Source organism: Molossus molossus, unplaced genomic scaffold (assembly GCF_014108415.1).
Source record: "Molossus molossus isolate mMolMol1 unplaced genomic scaffold, mMolMol1.p scaffold_m16_p_1, whole genome shotgun sequence".
Lineage (NCBI taxonomy): Eukaryota > Metazoa > Chordata > Mammalia > Chiroptera > Molossidae > Molossus > Molossus molossus.
Genome location: NW_023425344.1, coordinates 2,640,928 through 2,657,261, shown reverse-complemented (window position 1 = coordinate 2,657,261; position 16,334 = coordinate 2,640,928). Strand labels below are relative to the sequence as shown.

The window sequence follows — 16,334 nt, the reverse complement described above, 5'->3', positions numbered from 1 at the left end:
GACGCGAGCTGTGTGCTGCAGCCCCGGGAGGTTGCTGACGGGACCGCATCTGGGACAGGTGGGCCCCGGTCATAGCTCAGCGCTGCCCGGGCAGAGGCCCACCAGGCTGCAGCTGTCCGGCCTGGGCCCGAGGGCAAGTTCACTGCCCAGTTCTCAGGCTCCTTTATAGGTTCCGGCACTGGAGTTGACGCAGGGGACCGCCCTGCAGGACGTGGCTCGGGGGTGCGGTGAGCTGTGTGTCTCACCTGGCGCTGAGGGTCCCGGGAGTCACAGACACGAGTGGCCACGTGGCCTTGGACCTGGCCCGGCTCTCAGCCCCGCGCAGGCAGCCCGAGGACAGCCCCTCGGAGAGTGCCGGGGCCAGGAAGCTCGGCGCATGCTTACCCGTTATCCAGACCGTTCTGCCCGAGCTTCTTCCCCATGTCGCCCAGCATCACCCCAGGCATGGGGAGCAAGGTCTTCGGGTCCCGGATCTGTACAAACCACAGGACACACAAACAGTAACTGTATTGAGCATGTGAGTCTCAGAATGAGTCTGTTCAAACCCCCGTGGCGGGCACGGGCTCCCTCAAGCACAGCTGTGGGCTCATTTGGAGATGGGTCTTTGCAGATGCGACCAAGTGAAGGTTCTCGACATCAGATCTCCCCGGATTATCCAGGCGAGCCCCAAAGCCCGTGACAAGTGTCCCAGGAGAGCCAGAGAGACAAGACGTGGAGAGAAGAGAGGCAGGGACAGAGCGACACAGCCCATTCCAGGAGCTCAGGCAGGAACCTAAGGCCGGGCAGGTGGGGAGGACCCTCCCCGAGGCCTCCAGCAGGAGCACAGCCCTGAGCACCCCTGAATCTGGGTTGTCTGAGCCCCCAGTCTGTACGTTTTGCTTTGCTCCGGCAGCCACAGGAAAACTAAGCCAGGAACCAGTTAGCGCACGCGCCTGGGGCCCTCCAGGGCTCCGTGGTCCTGCTGGAGCTGCAGGACTCCCTGCCGGTGTGAATACGACAGAGGCTGCTTGTGTGCTGTGGGAGAGACCACCTAACGTCGTTTCTGTCTCTCTGCTCCCAAAACGAGCTTCCCGTGCAGACTTTCCTAGGAAGGCAGATGCAGCTGGCAGACAGTTCCGCACCGTGTGAGCTCTGTGCTCAGGTTACGGGGTTCCATTCTGGAAAACCTGGGGGCCTGAGTGCCAACCGGAAGGGGTGCTCTAGAGAGCAAACGCTTCAACCAGACAGGTGGTGGCTGCACACCCTCAGGGCACTGAATGCCACGGAATTGTCCACTTTAATATGGCTAATTATAGCCCGGCCAGTGTGGTTCGGTGGTTGAGCGTTGACCCCTGCACCAAGAGGTCGCTGGTTGGATTCCCGATCCAGGCACATGCCCAGGTTGTGGGTCAATCTCCAACAGGGAGCATGAGGAGGCAGCCGATTGATGTTTCTCTCTCCCTCTTCCTTTCTCTCTCTCTAAATCGATAAAGACATATTTTTTAAAATGACATAAAGTAGTTAATCGCATGTTGTATGAATTTCAACTCGATTTTAAATACATAGATGACTTCTGTAGTGAGCACGGACCAGAAATGCCAGCATGGGGCTGGGCGGGGGAGGGGGCTTCACTCGGGATCCAGCGCCCAGAGAGGAAGGTCTGAACGAGCTTCTAGAAGGCCCAGCCCTGGACACACTGCAGCCCTGGACGTCGGGAACCCCTGCCTGGCCGCCGGTCCCAGGCACCATCCCCTTGGGGCACCCCCAGACCTGGCCGGGCAGTCCAGCCGGTGCTGTATCTGAGATGACACCCATGTGGCTGAGAGGAGGGGGAGCCCCTCTGCCAGATGACCTGGGGCCCCAGGCTCAGGGCTTCTCAGCAGCGGCACCGATATACTTGGGGAGGACGAGCCTCATCCGAGGGCGGGGCCCCCCTGTGCGCTGAAGGACGTTTAGCTGCATGCTTGTCCACTCACTAGAGGCCAGAAGCACCGGCCCCCAGCGGTGACACTGTCCCCGGGGCGGCAGCCCACCTGCACGACGAAGGGATGCAGGCCGTGGCACTGGCCCCCCGGCATGCACAGCTGGGCAAACACTACCGCGTGGGTTGCCGTCTTGCCCATGTTACCGACCCAACACTTGGCGGCTTCAAAGTCGGGGGAATGGATGATGAATTCCTGCACAGGGCAAAAAGTTATGATCAGCAACTCACACGGATGCAGGAGTCCTTCTCCTCCGGAGGTTCTTCTAGGGAAAACGAGGCCCGAGCCCTGGCCGGGTGGCTCAGTTGGTTGGAGCATCGTCCCAAACACCAAAAGGTTGCGGGTTTGATTCCCGGTCGGGGCACATTCCAAGGATGCAGGTTCGATCCCCGGTCAGAGTACGTATGGGAGGCAACTGATCGCTGTTTCTCTCTCTCTAAAAGTCAGTAAAAACTTATCATCCTCAGGTGAAATTCAAAGGAAAAAAAAGAAGATACCCAATATATTAAACAATGTGACGTATGCAAAACCTTGGCAGCTGGCCAAGCCCGGGTGGCGGTGTCCTCTCGCGAGTCCTCCCCACCAGGTGTTATTCCCGCCAACCCCGCTTCACGCCCACCCCAGCCCCTGGGGACCTCCACTCAGTGACGTTTCCAGGGGCGACAGGCGTGGCCAGCTCCCATCTCCTGAGCTCCCACGTGGCAGCGTGACGGACTCAGCGTGCACTCTGCGAGCTCGCGTGTGTAAAGCTCACAGATCTGGGGCTCTAATTACTTTTTCACTGGTGACCACACGTGCTCAAAGCCCAGAGAGCGAGGGGACGGGAGCGCCTACCTCGGTGGCGGGGTCGTAGTGAGCAGTCGTTCGTATGGCCTTGGTGTTACTCCCGTGACTCAGTTCAGTCAGAGCAAAACACCCAAAAATCTACCGTGGAAGCAGACACACCGTCAGGCCGGACAGCTCTTCTCACGCTCCTGGAGGGACCCTGCCCCACCCTTCCCGTGAGGACGAAGAACCCTCTGACCACATGACGGGCCCCGGTCGCCTTCTCCGACCTCCCCACATCCCTCTGCTGTGCTGGCTGCCACGTGGCACACCAGCTGCAGCCCGGCTACGTCGGCTCCGGGCAGCGTGGCAAATGGGAGGCTTTCGTTTGATAAGAAAAAGCCAAATTCACCCAGTGCTAGGAGTCAGCAGACCCTGTCTGTCAAGAGGAGCATGAACTACCCGGTGAGAAGACTAAGAACACCGCTCCGTAGGTGAGATCACCCCCGCCCGGGCTCCCACCTGCAGTCCACCCTTTCCAGACCTCAGGGGAACAGGTCAGACGCCGTGGGCTCTCAACTCCCCACCAGCCCTCAACCTACCTCCATAGTGAAGATCGGGGGAATGTACTTGAAATGTCTTTCAGAACCAGAGTTGTAAATCGCTGATCCAAAAACCTGAAAATATAACAGCGTTCCATAAACGGGTGGAAGTTCACGAGGACTGCCGTCCTGGGATGTCACCCGTGACGGGCACGTTAACCGCCACCCACCCCGGTTCCGCATGCTGGTCGGGACAGGAGCCTGCAGCCGAGCGGCTGGCTCTGCAAACCTGCAAGGCCCCTGTTCAGAGCCGTCTATGTAAGTGCAGCAGAACCACCTGCACTTAAGATGCTGGACAGACAGCCCGAGGGCCTGTGAAAGGACAAGGGGCAGGACAGGAGGGCAGGACGGTGGGTGAGGGCAAAGCAGACCCACTTTCTGTCAGACAACAGTGGGCAGATGACCTGTGTTCCCAAGGTTTTGTTTGTTAGTTGGTTTTTCTTTTTTGGTATAAAAGCCAAAAAGTCCCAAAGCTCCTCCTCTTATGGAGCCCGGACTTCCACAGCACTGTTTTCCCAAGGACTCGTGTGTGAATTTGCGTATAAAGGTACGAGAAAACGGGACTTCTCGCTAGTAACCACAAAATCAGCCCACACCTTCTAATCTCTGCTCATTTCCTACACTGTCTTTAGAAATCTCCTTAAACAAGCATTGCCCCAAATGCGTAAATCCCCAGAACTTTAAAGGTAAGTAAATACTGCCGCCGGTGTGGCTCTGTGGCTGAGCGTCGACCCTGCACCAAGAGGTTGCTGGTTTGATTCCCCATCAGGACACATGCCCAAGTTGTGAGCCAAATCTCCAGTAGGGGGCGTGCAGGAGGCCGCCAATCTATGTTCTCTCTCATCGATGTTTCTCTCTCTCTCTCCTTCTTCCATCCTCTCTCTGTAAAAATCAATAAAGAAAAAAAAAAAGCAAGTAAACACTAAGAACCCCCAAACCACCAAGACGCGCGTCTCAATCCTACAGGCTGCATGTTCGAGTGTTCCCTGTAACCGGGTTCCTGTGCCGTGGCGCCCTTGCCCCGCTTGGACCCGCACCCAGTAACCTCACTGCCTCGCGGCGAGGTGGGAAAGCAGATCGCGACTTCCTCTCCCGTGCCGTCCACTCACGAGCGTGTGCAGGAGGACCTTGGTGGCCAGCGAGCTGTCGTACATGCACAGGCACTGCAGGAGAGCCAGCAGCGCGAGAGGGCTCCGCAGCAGCTCGTCCATGCGGAGGAAGCCGAACTCGAAGAGCCGCTTGCAGCGCAGGAAGTTCAGCTCCCGGTACTTCTCCATGGAGAGCTCGCGTCCACTGGGCCGGGCGAAGAGGGGGTCGCTCTCCAATGCTGAGAAGATGGTTTTCTGGAAATGCAGGAGAAGGAAACCAGCGATTTGGAGGCAGAGGATGGAACCTCGCTCCACTCGTTCTTATACAGGTATGCTCGAGGCCACTGGGTACACGGAACACACTGTCATTCCCCGAGGCTCTGGCATCCTGGGGTGCAAAGAGGGGTCAGGCTTGTGTTGCTCCTAGGAACAGCCCTGTCTTACGGAGGCTGACATGAGGCCCAGCGAACCCAGGTGGCTTTAAGGGTACTAAGCCCCATTTTGCCAGTGACCTGACACCTACCAGACCCCTGTGTGGCCGGCACGTCCAACACCGCACAGCCTCACCTTAAAGCGCAGAATGTCCTCTCCTTCCAAGAACAGCGCCAGCTCCTTCCAGCAGAAGGACGCGCGTGCGCGGTAAGCATGCAGGGGCCCTCTGGGGAAATCGGGGAACAGATCAGCCTCACTTCTTGCCAAAGGAGGTGCCATCGCTTGACATCAACCTGCCAAAATATACAGCCTGAGTCAAGGTCCTTGCATCTGTCTGTTCACTTCAGCCATGAACAACTGTGTGAGTGTAATGTGTTACAAATACGAGAAAACGAACACAGAGACAGCAGAGAACGGCCACATTTAGAGCTAACGTTCGTTTTCTCCCAACAGAAAGGGAGGGATCTCTTTGAACAAAAGTCACAAGGAGAGGAGACAGAGGGAGCAAAGGGCAGTCCTGGGGCTGGAGCCGGGCAGCGCCAAGGTAAACAGGCCATGGCCTCCATGCGCGGAGGGTCGCCAAATCCACGCGGTCACTTGGCAGTTTCCTGGCCACCACCCCTCCTGTTCTGGAGATTCTCGAACTCTGAATGTTTGACAGTGAACTCACCTCGGCCCCCTGACCAGCCTGTCCTGCAGGCCTAATTCTATAAACTGGGGTGTCATCCTGGAATTCCCTTTCCCCCATGCCCCAGAGTCCCGCACTCCTCTCTTGGACGCTTTACTGAACCTGTCATTTCGCTCCGTTCCTAGTAAATCTAGCATAACTTCCAGTTGTTGAGCTATCTCTGCATGCCGGTGAATGTCTCAGTGCAGTGGCAACACCAACTCCTATCTGTACTCATTTTCGACTGACGAAACTGTTAGCGTGAAATCAGTTTCCCAAGATCATACAGCTGTTATCAGGCACATTTGACCCTGTGTCCAATGATCCTAAGCAATCAGTAAGCCCCCTATGGCCCCACGCCACCTGAGGTCACCGGCATTACTGTTGCCGGGAAGGGCTCCGAATCCAGACTGCCTGGCGTCAGGTCGCAATGTTAGAGCTTAGGAGTTGGATAAAGTAACTCACTCAGTTAGCAAGCCACTTCACCTCTCTGTGCCTCAGGAGAGACAACACAGCAATGCTGGGCTGGAATGGAGGACACCGGGTCCTGGCACAACTCGCTTCCTTCAAGGTGGTTTCACTGAAAGGTTGATGAGACGCGTAGCAGTGTAACACTGGTTTGCGTCAAGGAGCCTGTGTACCTATAAGCTGGTTTCCTTATCCTGCCAGTGCCGAAGGCAGAACCTATCAGATCAGCGACCAACAGCCACAAGAAGTGAGGACTCGCTGTTTCTAGTATCTGGGCTGCTGCAGTTGGGAGGAGGCACCCAGAACAGTTCCCAGAACTGTGGCACCCACATCATCACGGGGCCACAGTCTCCTCCAGACAGCTTCCCTCTCTGGGGTGGAGGAAGTAACCCTAAAATGCAGATCGGATCATTCTCCCTGTAGGTGACAGCTGCCCGCGGCGACCTCAGGGGACTACGTCTGAATTCTGTAAAACGTCACGCAGGCTGACCCTCCAGGCCATCGGCCCCTGCCTCCGGTGCGCCCCGCAATTCCCCGATGGCCGGGTTTGCACAGGCCCCCACGAGTGCCCCTGGGCCTTTGCACTGCGGTCCCCTCCCCCCCAGGCAGACGCGGGCTCGACCTTTGGATCTCGCGGGGCACGTCTGTTCGCTGGGTCGCTCACCGCTCGGCGCACACGGCGGGCGCTCGGAGTCCCTGGGGCGCGGAAGCCGGCCCTGGGAGACACGAGCGCGCAGCTGCTGCGTACTTCGGCCGTCTGTCCCCGCCTCCTCCCGGCCACTGTCCGACCCTGACATCAGCGCACCGCCCATCCCCGTCGCCCTGGAAACGCAGAACGCGTCAGAGTGTCTGGCTCAAGGTGGCCGCAGGGGTGCGCCCGAGAGGGGAACCTTCGCTGGACTCTCCGCGCCCTTCCCAGGGGGCCCCCTACACAAGAATCCTGGGATGTTTGTCTGCTGCGCGAATTCCAGGGCTACGGAATCAGAACCCCTAGGCTGGGGCCTGGGCATTTTCCAATTACTGAGCACCTCCAAGTGCTCAGGAAAGTTAGAGGGGAGCCACGGATGGTGCTCCCGCGTTCATGAGAGTGTCCCCAGTGGCACCGAGCCCTGGCTGCCCACAGCAGTAGCCAACTGGATGATCCACCCTTTGCTGCCGTTTCTTTATTTCTGTCTCACACTTCCGACCTCTCCTGCCCGCGTTTGGAGTCAGCTCCACGTTCAAACACATGCGCCCAAAGCCCTGGGTTGCAGTTTGTCCCCGGCCCTGGTTGGTCGTGCGGGTGGCAGCCACTCGATGTGTCCCTTCCACGTCGATGTTTCTCTCTCTCTCTCTCCCCCTCCTGCTCTATCTGAACAAAGAATGAAAGCGTGTCCTCAGGTGAGGATAAAAAAAAAAAAAGACCGGCACATTATGAAATGTCCCGAGAAAGAATCAGCTGGTCTTGGCAACTGGCCATATAAAGAAGGAAGGGAGCCCTGGCCGGTTTGGCTCAGGGGTTAGAGCGTCAGCCCGCAGACCAGAGAGTCCCGGGTTTGGTTCCCGCTAAAGGCATGTACCTCAGTTGCAGTTTGTCCCCGGCCCTGGTTGGGGTCGTGTGGGTGGCAGCCAGTTGATGTGTCCCTCTCACATTGATGTCTCTCTCTCTCTTTCCTCCCTCTCTCCCTCCTGCTCTATCTGAAGATAAATGCAAAAATGTCCTCGGGTGAAGATTAAAAAAAAAAAGAGAGAGGAGAGGTCAAAAGGTCTCCATTGAGGGGGGCTGGGAGCTGAGCACTGCAGTCATGGGGAAGCAACAGGTAAGTTCCACTTTAGAGACGCGTCACGTTTAAGGTGTTGGTAGGACATGGATGGAGACATTCAGTTGATATTTAGAAATTCTCTCTCTACTCCTATTCTGCTTTAAAATACATTTTTCATTCCACGACAACGTTTTTTTTCATAATTGTGACTCTTATTCCAAACAGACTTATCATTAGGGGTATCCATGCGGCCTTCCTGTTGCAAAAGCAGAAGGAAGAGACTAATGGACAAACTAGGGCCCTGAATGTGCCCTACTGAGCTTTCAGAACCCATCCTGCATCGAGGCTTCCAGCCCGGGGTCCCCGAGTCCATAGGAGTACCCAGGAGACGAGAACAAGGGCACACCTGCTTCTCCCACGCTTCAGAAACTGCTACACTCTTGGGGACTATTGTTCTGTTCTGTGATTTTTATCTGGACAGCCAGGTCTGGAGTCAGGACTCCCAGCAGATGTTTTACATCGTTAGTTCTATTTAACTCAGGTGTCACGGACTCCTCCTTCACCCCTTGCTTTTGCGATAGAAGGAGCCTTAGAGAGTGAAACGTTTCCCTGTTAAAACTCTGTATATGTTGACTGTTGCACTTTTCACGTTTCATGATCACTGTCTGGTCTACCAGTCTGCCTCCACTATTGGCCTGTCCGTTTCTTAGGGGCAGTATCTAATTTAGCTCTGCGTCCCCAATGCTGAGCCCAGGACCCTACACACTTGAGCAGCCAGTAAGATGTGTAATTATTAATCTTTTGGCTGCCCTAACCAGGCTAAGTCTACTTGGACAGTATAGGGATTTGAATTATGTTCCCGACCCCCAACAAGACATGGCAAAGTCTTTACCCACTGTGCCTAGGATCTTATTGGGAGTTAGAGTGTTTGCAGGAGAGACAGAGAAACTCAAGGAAAAGGCTATGTGACTATGGAGACAGAGATTGGAGTTATGTGGCCACAAGCCAAGGAAAGCTAATGATTGATGGCAACCACCAGGAGCTGAGAGGCAAGGAAGAGATTCTCCCTCAGAGCCTTCAGAACTGTAAGAGAATAACTTTCTGTTGTCTTAAGCCACCAGTTTGTGGTGATTTATGGCGGCCCTAGAAAGCTCATTGACAGCGTAAAAGTCAACCCTGTGCTCAGACTGAAAGGGCTGGAATGAGCAGGTGTAACTCCGGGGTTCTACCACTCATTTATCTTATACTTAATTCCAGACATTTGGTCTGCTCTTCTCTTTGATAATCACATGATTTGAATTAGTTTTCACTTCTCTTTGATTCTGAAGGAGACATTCTAAGGAATGGCAAAATCCCAACTGAAGGACTCTGCAAAAAGAATGAAGCCCGGAGAGAGAGAAATGGCGGCGGAGTGAACGGAGCTACACAGACCGTCTCCCAGAACCAAACTGGAATTGTAACAATAACACAGACAAATCGATGGGAAAAGCAACAGAAAAGCAGCTGGGAGGACCATATAACCAGGGACACTGACTCCATCCCGGTAGGCTTGCGAAGGCGCGAGATGGGGCTGGGAGCCCACGGTCGGCAGCTCGGCAGCGGCCTCAGCTGGGAGCGGCGCCCTCGGGTCACACTCCCAGGCGGCTCCGCAGCGCAGAGCCGGGACAGAGGCTAAAACAGCCACAGCAACTCACCTTGGGCTCCGGCAGAGGGAGGGCGGACTGGACTGGAGCTGTGTTGGGACACTCGGGATTTGGAGGGCGCTCAGAGCTTTGGCTCAGTGCAGCCACTCAGGACGGTGGCCACATTGCTCCTTCCCAGGGCTCTGGGGAGAGGCAGCAGCCCCTCCCTCGGAGATCCAACCCCACCCTGTGGGCCATTGAAGTGCTAATTGGGGCTCATTAACAACCAGCATCTGCCCCACCCTCGCGAAATCCCCTTGTGCTGAGCACCTGAGGGAGTTTCAATCAACTGACAACCCAAAACTCTTCAAGTAACCTCGACTGCTAGCCTCCAGGCAAAAAGCTAGTTTCCTGGGCTGGGAACTTTAACCAGGAAAGTAAGACTTGACAGTAGCCTCCAGGCAAAAAGCTAGTTTCCTGGGCTGGCAACTTTAACCAGGAAACTAAGACGTGACAGTGGTGTTTAACTTGGGTCCTCCCTCGCTCATCTAAACACAGGAGAGGGAGCCACAAACAGCAGAACACCAACACCCACAGGGAGAACTTGACAGGCTCCAAAGCCCACAGTGATAGCCAAAAGGGTGAAACACAGAAACAGAAGCCAAATGAAAGAGCGAGAGACCTCCACCGAAGATGAGATCAATGTGGAGCAATTAGGCATGTTAACAGAGCTAGAATTCAGAGCCATGATCTTGAAGAAGCTGAACAGCATGAGTAAGGACATAGAGACACTGAAAATAAGCCAATTGGAAATTAAAAACCATCAAGAAGAGATAAAAAAATGACATATCAGAAATGAAAAACACATTGGAAGGTTTAAAAAGCAGAGTAGAGGAAGCGGAAGACCGGATCAGTGATTTAAAAAAAATCAACCAATCAGAAAAACAAAAGGAAAAAACTATTAAAAAACAGGAAGACAGCTTAAGAGAACTATGGGACAACTGGAAACGTAATAATACTCGCATCATAGGAGTCCCCGAAGAAGAAGAAAATGAGCAAGGGATAGAGAATATATTCACAAAAATAGTGACAGAAAACTTCCCTAATTTGGTGAAGGAAGAAGGCATTCAAGTTCAAGAAGCACAGAGAGTCCCAAGTAAGAAGAACCCAAACAGGCCCACACCAAGACACATAGTAATTAAAATGCCACAAATTAAACACAAAGAGAGAATCCTAAAAGCAGTAAGAGATAAGCAACAGGTTACCTACAAAGGAAACCCCATAAGGCTCTCAGCTGACTTCTCACCAGAAACACTACAGGCCAGAGGGAATGGCATGAAGTAATCAAAGTCATGAAAAACAAGAATCTGAATCCAAGACTACTCTTCCCAGCAAGGCTATCATTCAAAATAGAAGATCAAATAAAGAGCTTCCCAGACAAAAAAAGGCTAAGGGAATACATTAGCACCAAACCAGCACTGTAAGAAATGTTAAAAGGACTGCTGTAATTAGCAGTAGAAATGGAATGCTCCCATAAAAAGACACAGAGTAGCTGATTGGATAAGAAAGCATGACTCATCTATATGTTGTTTACAAGAGACCCACCTCACAACAAAAGACTCACATAGGTTGAAAGTGAAGGGATGGAAAAAATTTTTCCAAGCAAATGGAAAGCAAAAAAAGCTGGGGTAGCAATACTCATATCTGATAAAATACATTTCAAAACGAAGACCATAACTAGAGACAAAGAAGGCCACTACATAATATTGAAAGGATCTATCCAACAGGAAGATATAACCTTGATAAACATATATGCACCCAATACAATCATAGCAGGGGACTTCACCCCGTTGACAGCACTGGATAGATCCTCTAGGCAAAATATTAGCAAGGAAACGAAGCACTAGACCAAACGGATTTAATAGATATCTACAGAGAATTATACCCCAAAACTACAGAATACACATTCTTCTCAAGTGCACATGGGACATTCTCAAAGACAGACCACATGATAGGACACAAATTAAATCTCTACAAGTTTAAGAAGATTGAAATCATATCAAGCATCTTCTCAGATCACAATGGCATGAAACTAAAAATCAATTGCAATAAGAACATGCAAAGACATTTCAACACATGGAGGCTAAATAGCATATTATTAAACAATGAATGGGTCACCGAGGAGATCAAGGAAGAAATTAAAAACTTCCTGGAAACCAACACAAAATCTATGGGATGCAGCGAAAGCAGATCTGAGAGGGAAGTTCACAGGCCCACCTCAAAAAACAAGAAAAATTTCTAATTGTCTAACCTCACAACTTAAAGAATTAGAAAGCAAACAAAAAGAAAACCCCAGAGCAAGTAGAAGGAAGGAAATAGCAAAGATCAGAGCAGAAATAAATGACATAGAGACCAAAAAAACAATTCAAAGGATCAATGAAACAAAGAGCTGGTTTTAGAAAACTTGAACAGACCAATAACAACGAAGGAAATTGAAGAGGTAATGAAGACTCTCCCAGCAAACAAAAGCCCAGGCCCAGATGGCTTCATGGGGGAGTTTTACCGAACATTCAAAAAAGATCTAACACCCATTCTCCTCAAACTATTTCGAAAAATTCAAGAAGAAGGAAGACTTCCAAACACGTTCTATGAGGCCAGCATAATTCTAATTCCAAAACCAGAAAAAGACACTATGAAGAAAGAAAACTACAGGCCAATATCCCTGATGAACATAGACGCCAAAATCCTGAACAAAATATTAGCAAATCGGATCCAGAAATACATCAAAAAAAAATTATTCACCATGACCAAGTGGGATTCATTCCAGGGATGCAAGGCTGGTACAATATTCGCAAATCAATAAACGTGATACACCACATAAACAAAATGAAGAATAAAAACCACATGATCATATCAATAGATGCTGAAAAAGCATTTGACAAAATCCAGCATCCATTTCTGATAAAAACGCTCAGCAATGTAGAAATAGAGGGATCCTATCTAGACATAATAAAGGCCATATATGAAAGACCTACAGCCAACATAATACTCAATGGACAGAAACTAAAAACATTTCCATTAAGAACAGGAACAAGGCAGGGATGTCCACTTTCGCCACTCTTAGTTAACATTGTACTGGAAGTCTTAGCCACAGCAATCAGACATGAAGAAAAAATCAAAGGGATCCAAATTGGAAAGGAGGAAGTGAAACTGTCATTATTTGCAGATGACATGATATTATACATAGAAAACCCTAAAGACTCCTTCAAAAATTTACTAGACTTAATAAATGAATTTGGCAAAGTAGCAGGATACAAAATTAACGTCAAGAAATCGACAGCATTCTTGTACACCAATGATGAACTCACAGAAAGAGAAACTGAAAAAACAATCCCATTTACCATCGCGCCAAAAAAATTAAGATACCTAGGAATAAACTTAACCAAAGAAGTAAAGGACCTATTTGCAGAAAACTACAGGTCATTGAAAAAAGAAATAGAGGAAGATATAGAAAAGTGGAAGCACATACCCTGTTCATGGATTGGAAGAATTAACATCATTAAAATGTCCATACTACCCAAAGCAATCTATAGATTCAATGCAATCCCCATCAAAATACCAACGACATATTTCATAGAACTAGAACAAATACTTCAAAAGTTCATATGGAACCAAAAAAGAGCCCGAATAGCCACAGCAATCTTGAAAAAGAAGAACAAATTAGGTGGGATCACAATACCATATATCAGGTTATACTACAAAGCCACTGTAATCAAAACAGCCGGGATCACAATACCAGATATCAAGTTATACTACAAAGCAACTGTAACCAAAACAGCCTGGTACTGGCACAAGAATAGGCATATAGACCAGTGGAACAGAACTGAAAACCCAGAAATGGACCCAAGGCAATATGCTCAGTTAATATTTGACAAAGGCGGCAAGAGCATACAGTGGAGTAAAGACAGCCTCTTTAATAAATGGTTTTGGGAAAATTGGACAGCTACATGCAAAAAAATGAAACTGGACCATCAACTTACACCATACACAAAAATAAACTCAAAATGGATAAAAGACTTAAATGTGACCCATGAATCTATAAAAATTCTAGAAGAAAATGTAGGCAACAAACTTTCGGACATCATACGGAGCAGATTTTCACTGATACATCACCTAAGGCAACAGAAATAAAGGAGAAAATGAACACATGGGACTACATCAAACGAAAAAGCTTCTGCACAGCAAAAGAAACAATCATCAAAATGGAAAGGCAACCCACTGTATGGGAGAACATCATTGCCAATGATGTATCAGATAAGGGGTTAATTTCCAATATATAGAGAGTGCTCATACAACTCAACAAAAGGAAGACAAAGAACCCAATTTAAAAATGGGCAGAGGAGCTGAATAGACACCTCTCCAAACAGGACATACAAATGGCCAAGAGACATATGAAAAAATGCTCAACATCACTAATCATCAGAGAGATGCAAATTAAAACAACAATGAGGTATCACCTCACACCTGTCAGAATGGCCGCCATCAATAAATCATCAAACAACAAGTGTTGGCGAGGGTGTGGAGAAAAGGGGACTCTAATACACTGCTGGTGGGAATGCAGACTGGTGCAGCCGCTGTGGAAAACAATATGGTGTTACCTCAAAAAATTAAAAATTGAACTTCCATTTGACCCAGTGATCCCACTGCTAGGAATATACCCTAAGAAGCCTGAAACACCAATCGGAAAGAATATATGTACCCCCATGTTCATAGCAGCACTATTTACAATAGCTAAGATCTGGAAACAGCCCAAGTGTCCATCAGTAGACGAATGGATAAAAAAGCTGTGGTACATATACACAATGGAGTACTATGCAGCGGTAAGAAAGAAAGATCTCTTATCCTTTGAGATGACATGGAGGGACCTGGAAAGTATTATCCTAAGTGAAAGAAGCCAAGCAGAAAAAGACAAATACCACATGATCTCACTTATATACGGAATATAATGAACATAACAGTCTGAGGAATACAGTAGACCCAGAAACATGGAAGTAGGGCACCTACTGACACCCCTCAGAAGAGGGGGTGGGGGCGTGGGAAGAGATAAACCACAGAACTTATATACATGTATGCATGACCAATGGACACGGACAACTAAGCCGGGGACAGGGCGGGGGTGGGGTGGGGAGAGGGGTGCCAATGGGGTAGAAAGGGTAAAATATCTGTAACAAAAAAATAAATAAATAATTTATTAAAAAAAAGAAAAAAAAGAATGAAGCCTGGCCAGTGTGGCTCAGTAGTTGAGCATCACATGCACCAAGAGGTCACCGCTTCAATACCCGGTCAGGGCACATGCCCAAGTTGTGGGCCAAATCCCCAGTGGGGATGGGGGGGGGCATGCAGGAGGCGGTCAATTGATGTTCTCTCTCATCGATGTTTCTAACTCTCCCTCTCTCTAAAAATCAATAAAGAAAAAAAGAGTTTAGTTGTTTAAAAAAAAAAAAAGAAGACTCTGATATTTTGTTGTTGTAGTTTTGCCACTAGATTCTGCAGACTGTGCTGGTGGTATTGGCTTAAACCTGCATCACCCCAGCCTTCCCTGTTTCTCCTGGGGACATGCAGGTGACAGCTGACTTAAGACACACACACCCAGGGCTGTGCTGGGGCGCAGGAACGCACCCCTGTAGCTCCCACACACAAGAAAACACACCAGAACAACAATGGAGAAGAAGGAGCTTCCCTAAGAGGTGTAATTAAAAAAAAACATTTTTCTTCTTTATTGATCTTAGAGAGGAAGGGAGAAGGAGAGAGAAATAGAAACATCGATGATGAGAGAGAACATCGATTGGCCGCCTCCTGCACGCTCCCCACTGGGGACCGGGCCCACAACCTGGGAACGTGCCCTGACCAGGAATCAAACCGGCGACCTCTTGGTGCAGGGTGGACGCTCAACCACTGAGCCACACGGCAGGGCAAGAGGCGTAAATTTCCCCCCCCTTCACGTGTTTTTAGAGAGAAAGGAAGGGAGAAGAGAGAAACGTGTACGAGAAACATCCGCCGGCTGCCTCCTGCACACCCTCTAGTGGGGATCAGAGCCCACAACCGGGGCACCTAACGGGAATCCAAAGGGGATGTCCCAGTTCATGGAGGGGTGCGCAATCCACGGAGCCACACGGACCAGGCGAGAGGTTCATCTTGAACCTTCACGACCTGGGGCTCCCCGACCGCGATCGATACATTCGGAGACAATCCGGTGCTGGATGCCGGGCGACCACTATGATTTCATAAATACACCTTCCCCCGAACGCTCCAAATCTCAGCTCTGACCACGTTCCTGTGCGGCAGCCACGCGCCCGGAATGCACCCCCAGAGAAGACAGCTTTCGGAGGTGCAGCTCCGCCGCCGAGAGCCCGGAATGCACCCCCAGAGAAGACAGCTTTCGGAGGTGCAGCTCCGCCGCCGAGAGCCCGGAACGCACCCCCAGAGAAGACAGCTTTCGGAGGTGCAGCTCCGCCGCCGAGAGCCCGGAATGCACCCCCAGAGAAGACAGCTTTCGGAGGTGCAGCTCCGCCGCCGAGAGCCCGGAACGCACCCCCAGAGAAGACAGCTTTCGGAGGTGCAGCTCCGCCGCCGAGAGCCCGGAATGCACCTCCAGAGAAGACAGCTTTCGGAGGTGCAGCTCCGCCGCCGAGAGCCCGGAACGCACCCCCAGAGAAGACAGCTTTCGGAGGTGCAGCTCCGCCGCCGAGAGCCCGGAACGCACCCCCAGAGAAGACAGCTTTCGGAGGTGCAGCTCCGCCGCCGAGAGCCCGGAACGCACCCCCAGAGAAGACAGCTTTCGGAAGTGCAGCTCCGCCGCCGAGAGCCCGTGGCCCGGCCCTGCCAGGCAATCGCCGCCGGAGAGCGCGGCGGGTCCTCGCCCCTCACTTCCGGCCCCGGCGCCCCGCCCCCATGACGCCAACACGCCGCGCCGCCGGTGCGTCATTG

General features: G+C 51.0%; 1 protein-coding gene across 8 annotated transcripts in view; it reads right to left on the bottom strand.

The window, feature by feature from the left end:
- ACOX3 (acyl-CoA oxidase 3, pristanoyl) overlaps window positions 1–16,263 on the bottom strand; it is a 45,739-nt gene extending 29,476 nt beyond the window's left edge. For 2 of the 8 annotated variants that reach the window (XM_036272052.1, XM_036272092.1), the window contains exons 1-7: window positions 15,712–16,234; window positions 4,984–5,141; window positions 4,438–4,671; window positions 3,329–3,403; window positions 2,796–2,885; window positions 2,013–2,156; window positions 385–473 (exon numbers count right to left, since the gene is read on the bottom strand). In XM_036272052.1, coding sequence (XP_036127945.1) covers window positions 385–473; window positions 2,013–2,156; window positions 2,796–2,885; window positions 3,329–3,403; window positions 4,438–4,671; window positions 4,984–5,127 — 776 coding nt within the window. In that variant the 5' untranslated portion in view covers window positions 5,128–5,141; window positions 15,712–16,234. Of the gene's footprint in view, window positions 1–384; window positions 474–2,012; window positions 2,157–2,795; window positions 2,886–3,328; window positions 3,404–4,437; window positions 4,672–4,983; window positions 5,142–6,605; window positions 6,714–15,711 lie in introns of those variants that run through there. The other 6 variants (XM_036272077.1, XM_036272061.1, XM_036272086.1 and 3 more) reach the window with 6 other exon arrangements.
- Window positions 16,264–16,334: the final 71 nt, after the last annotated feature.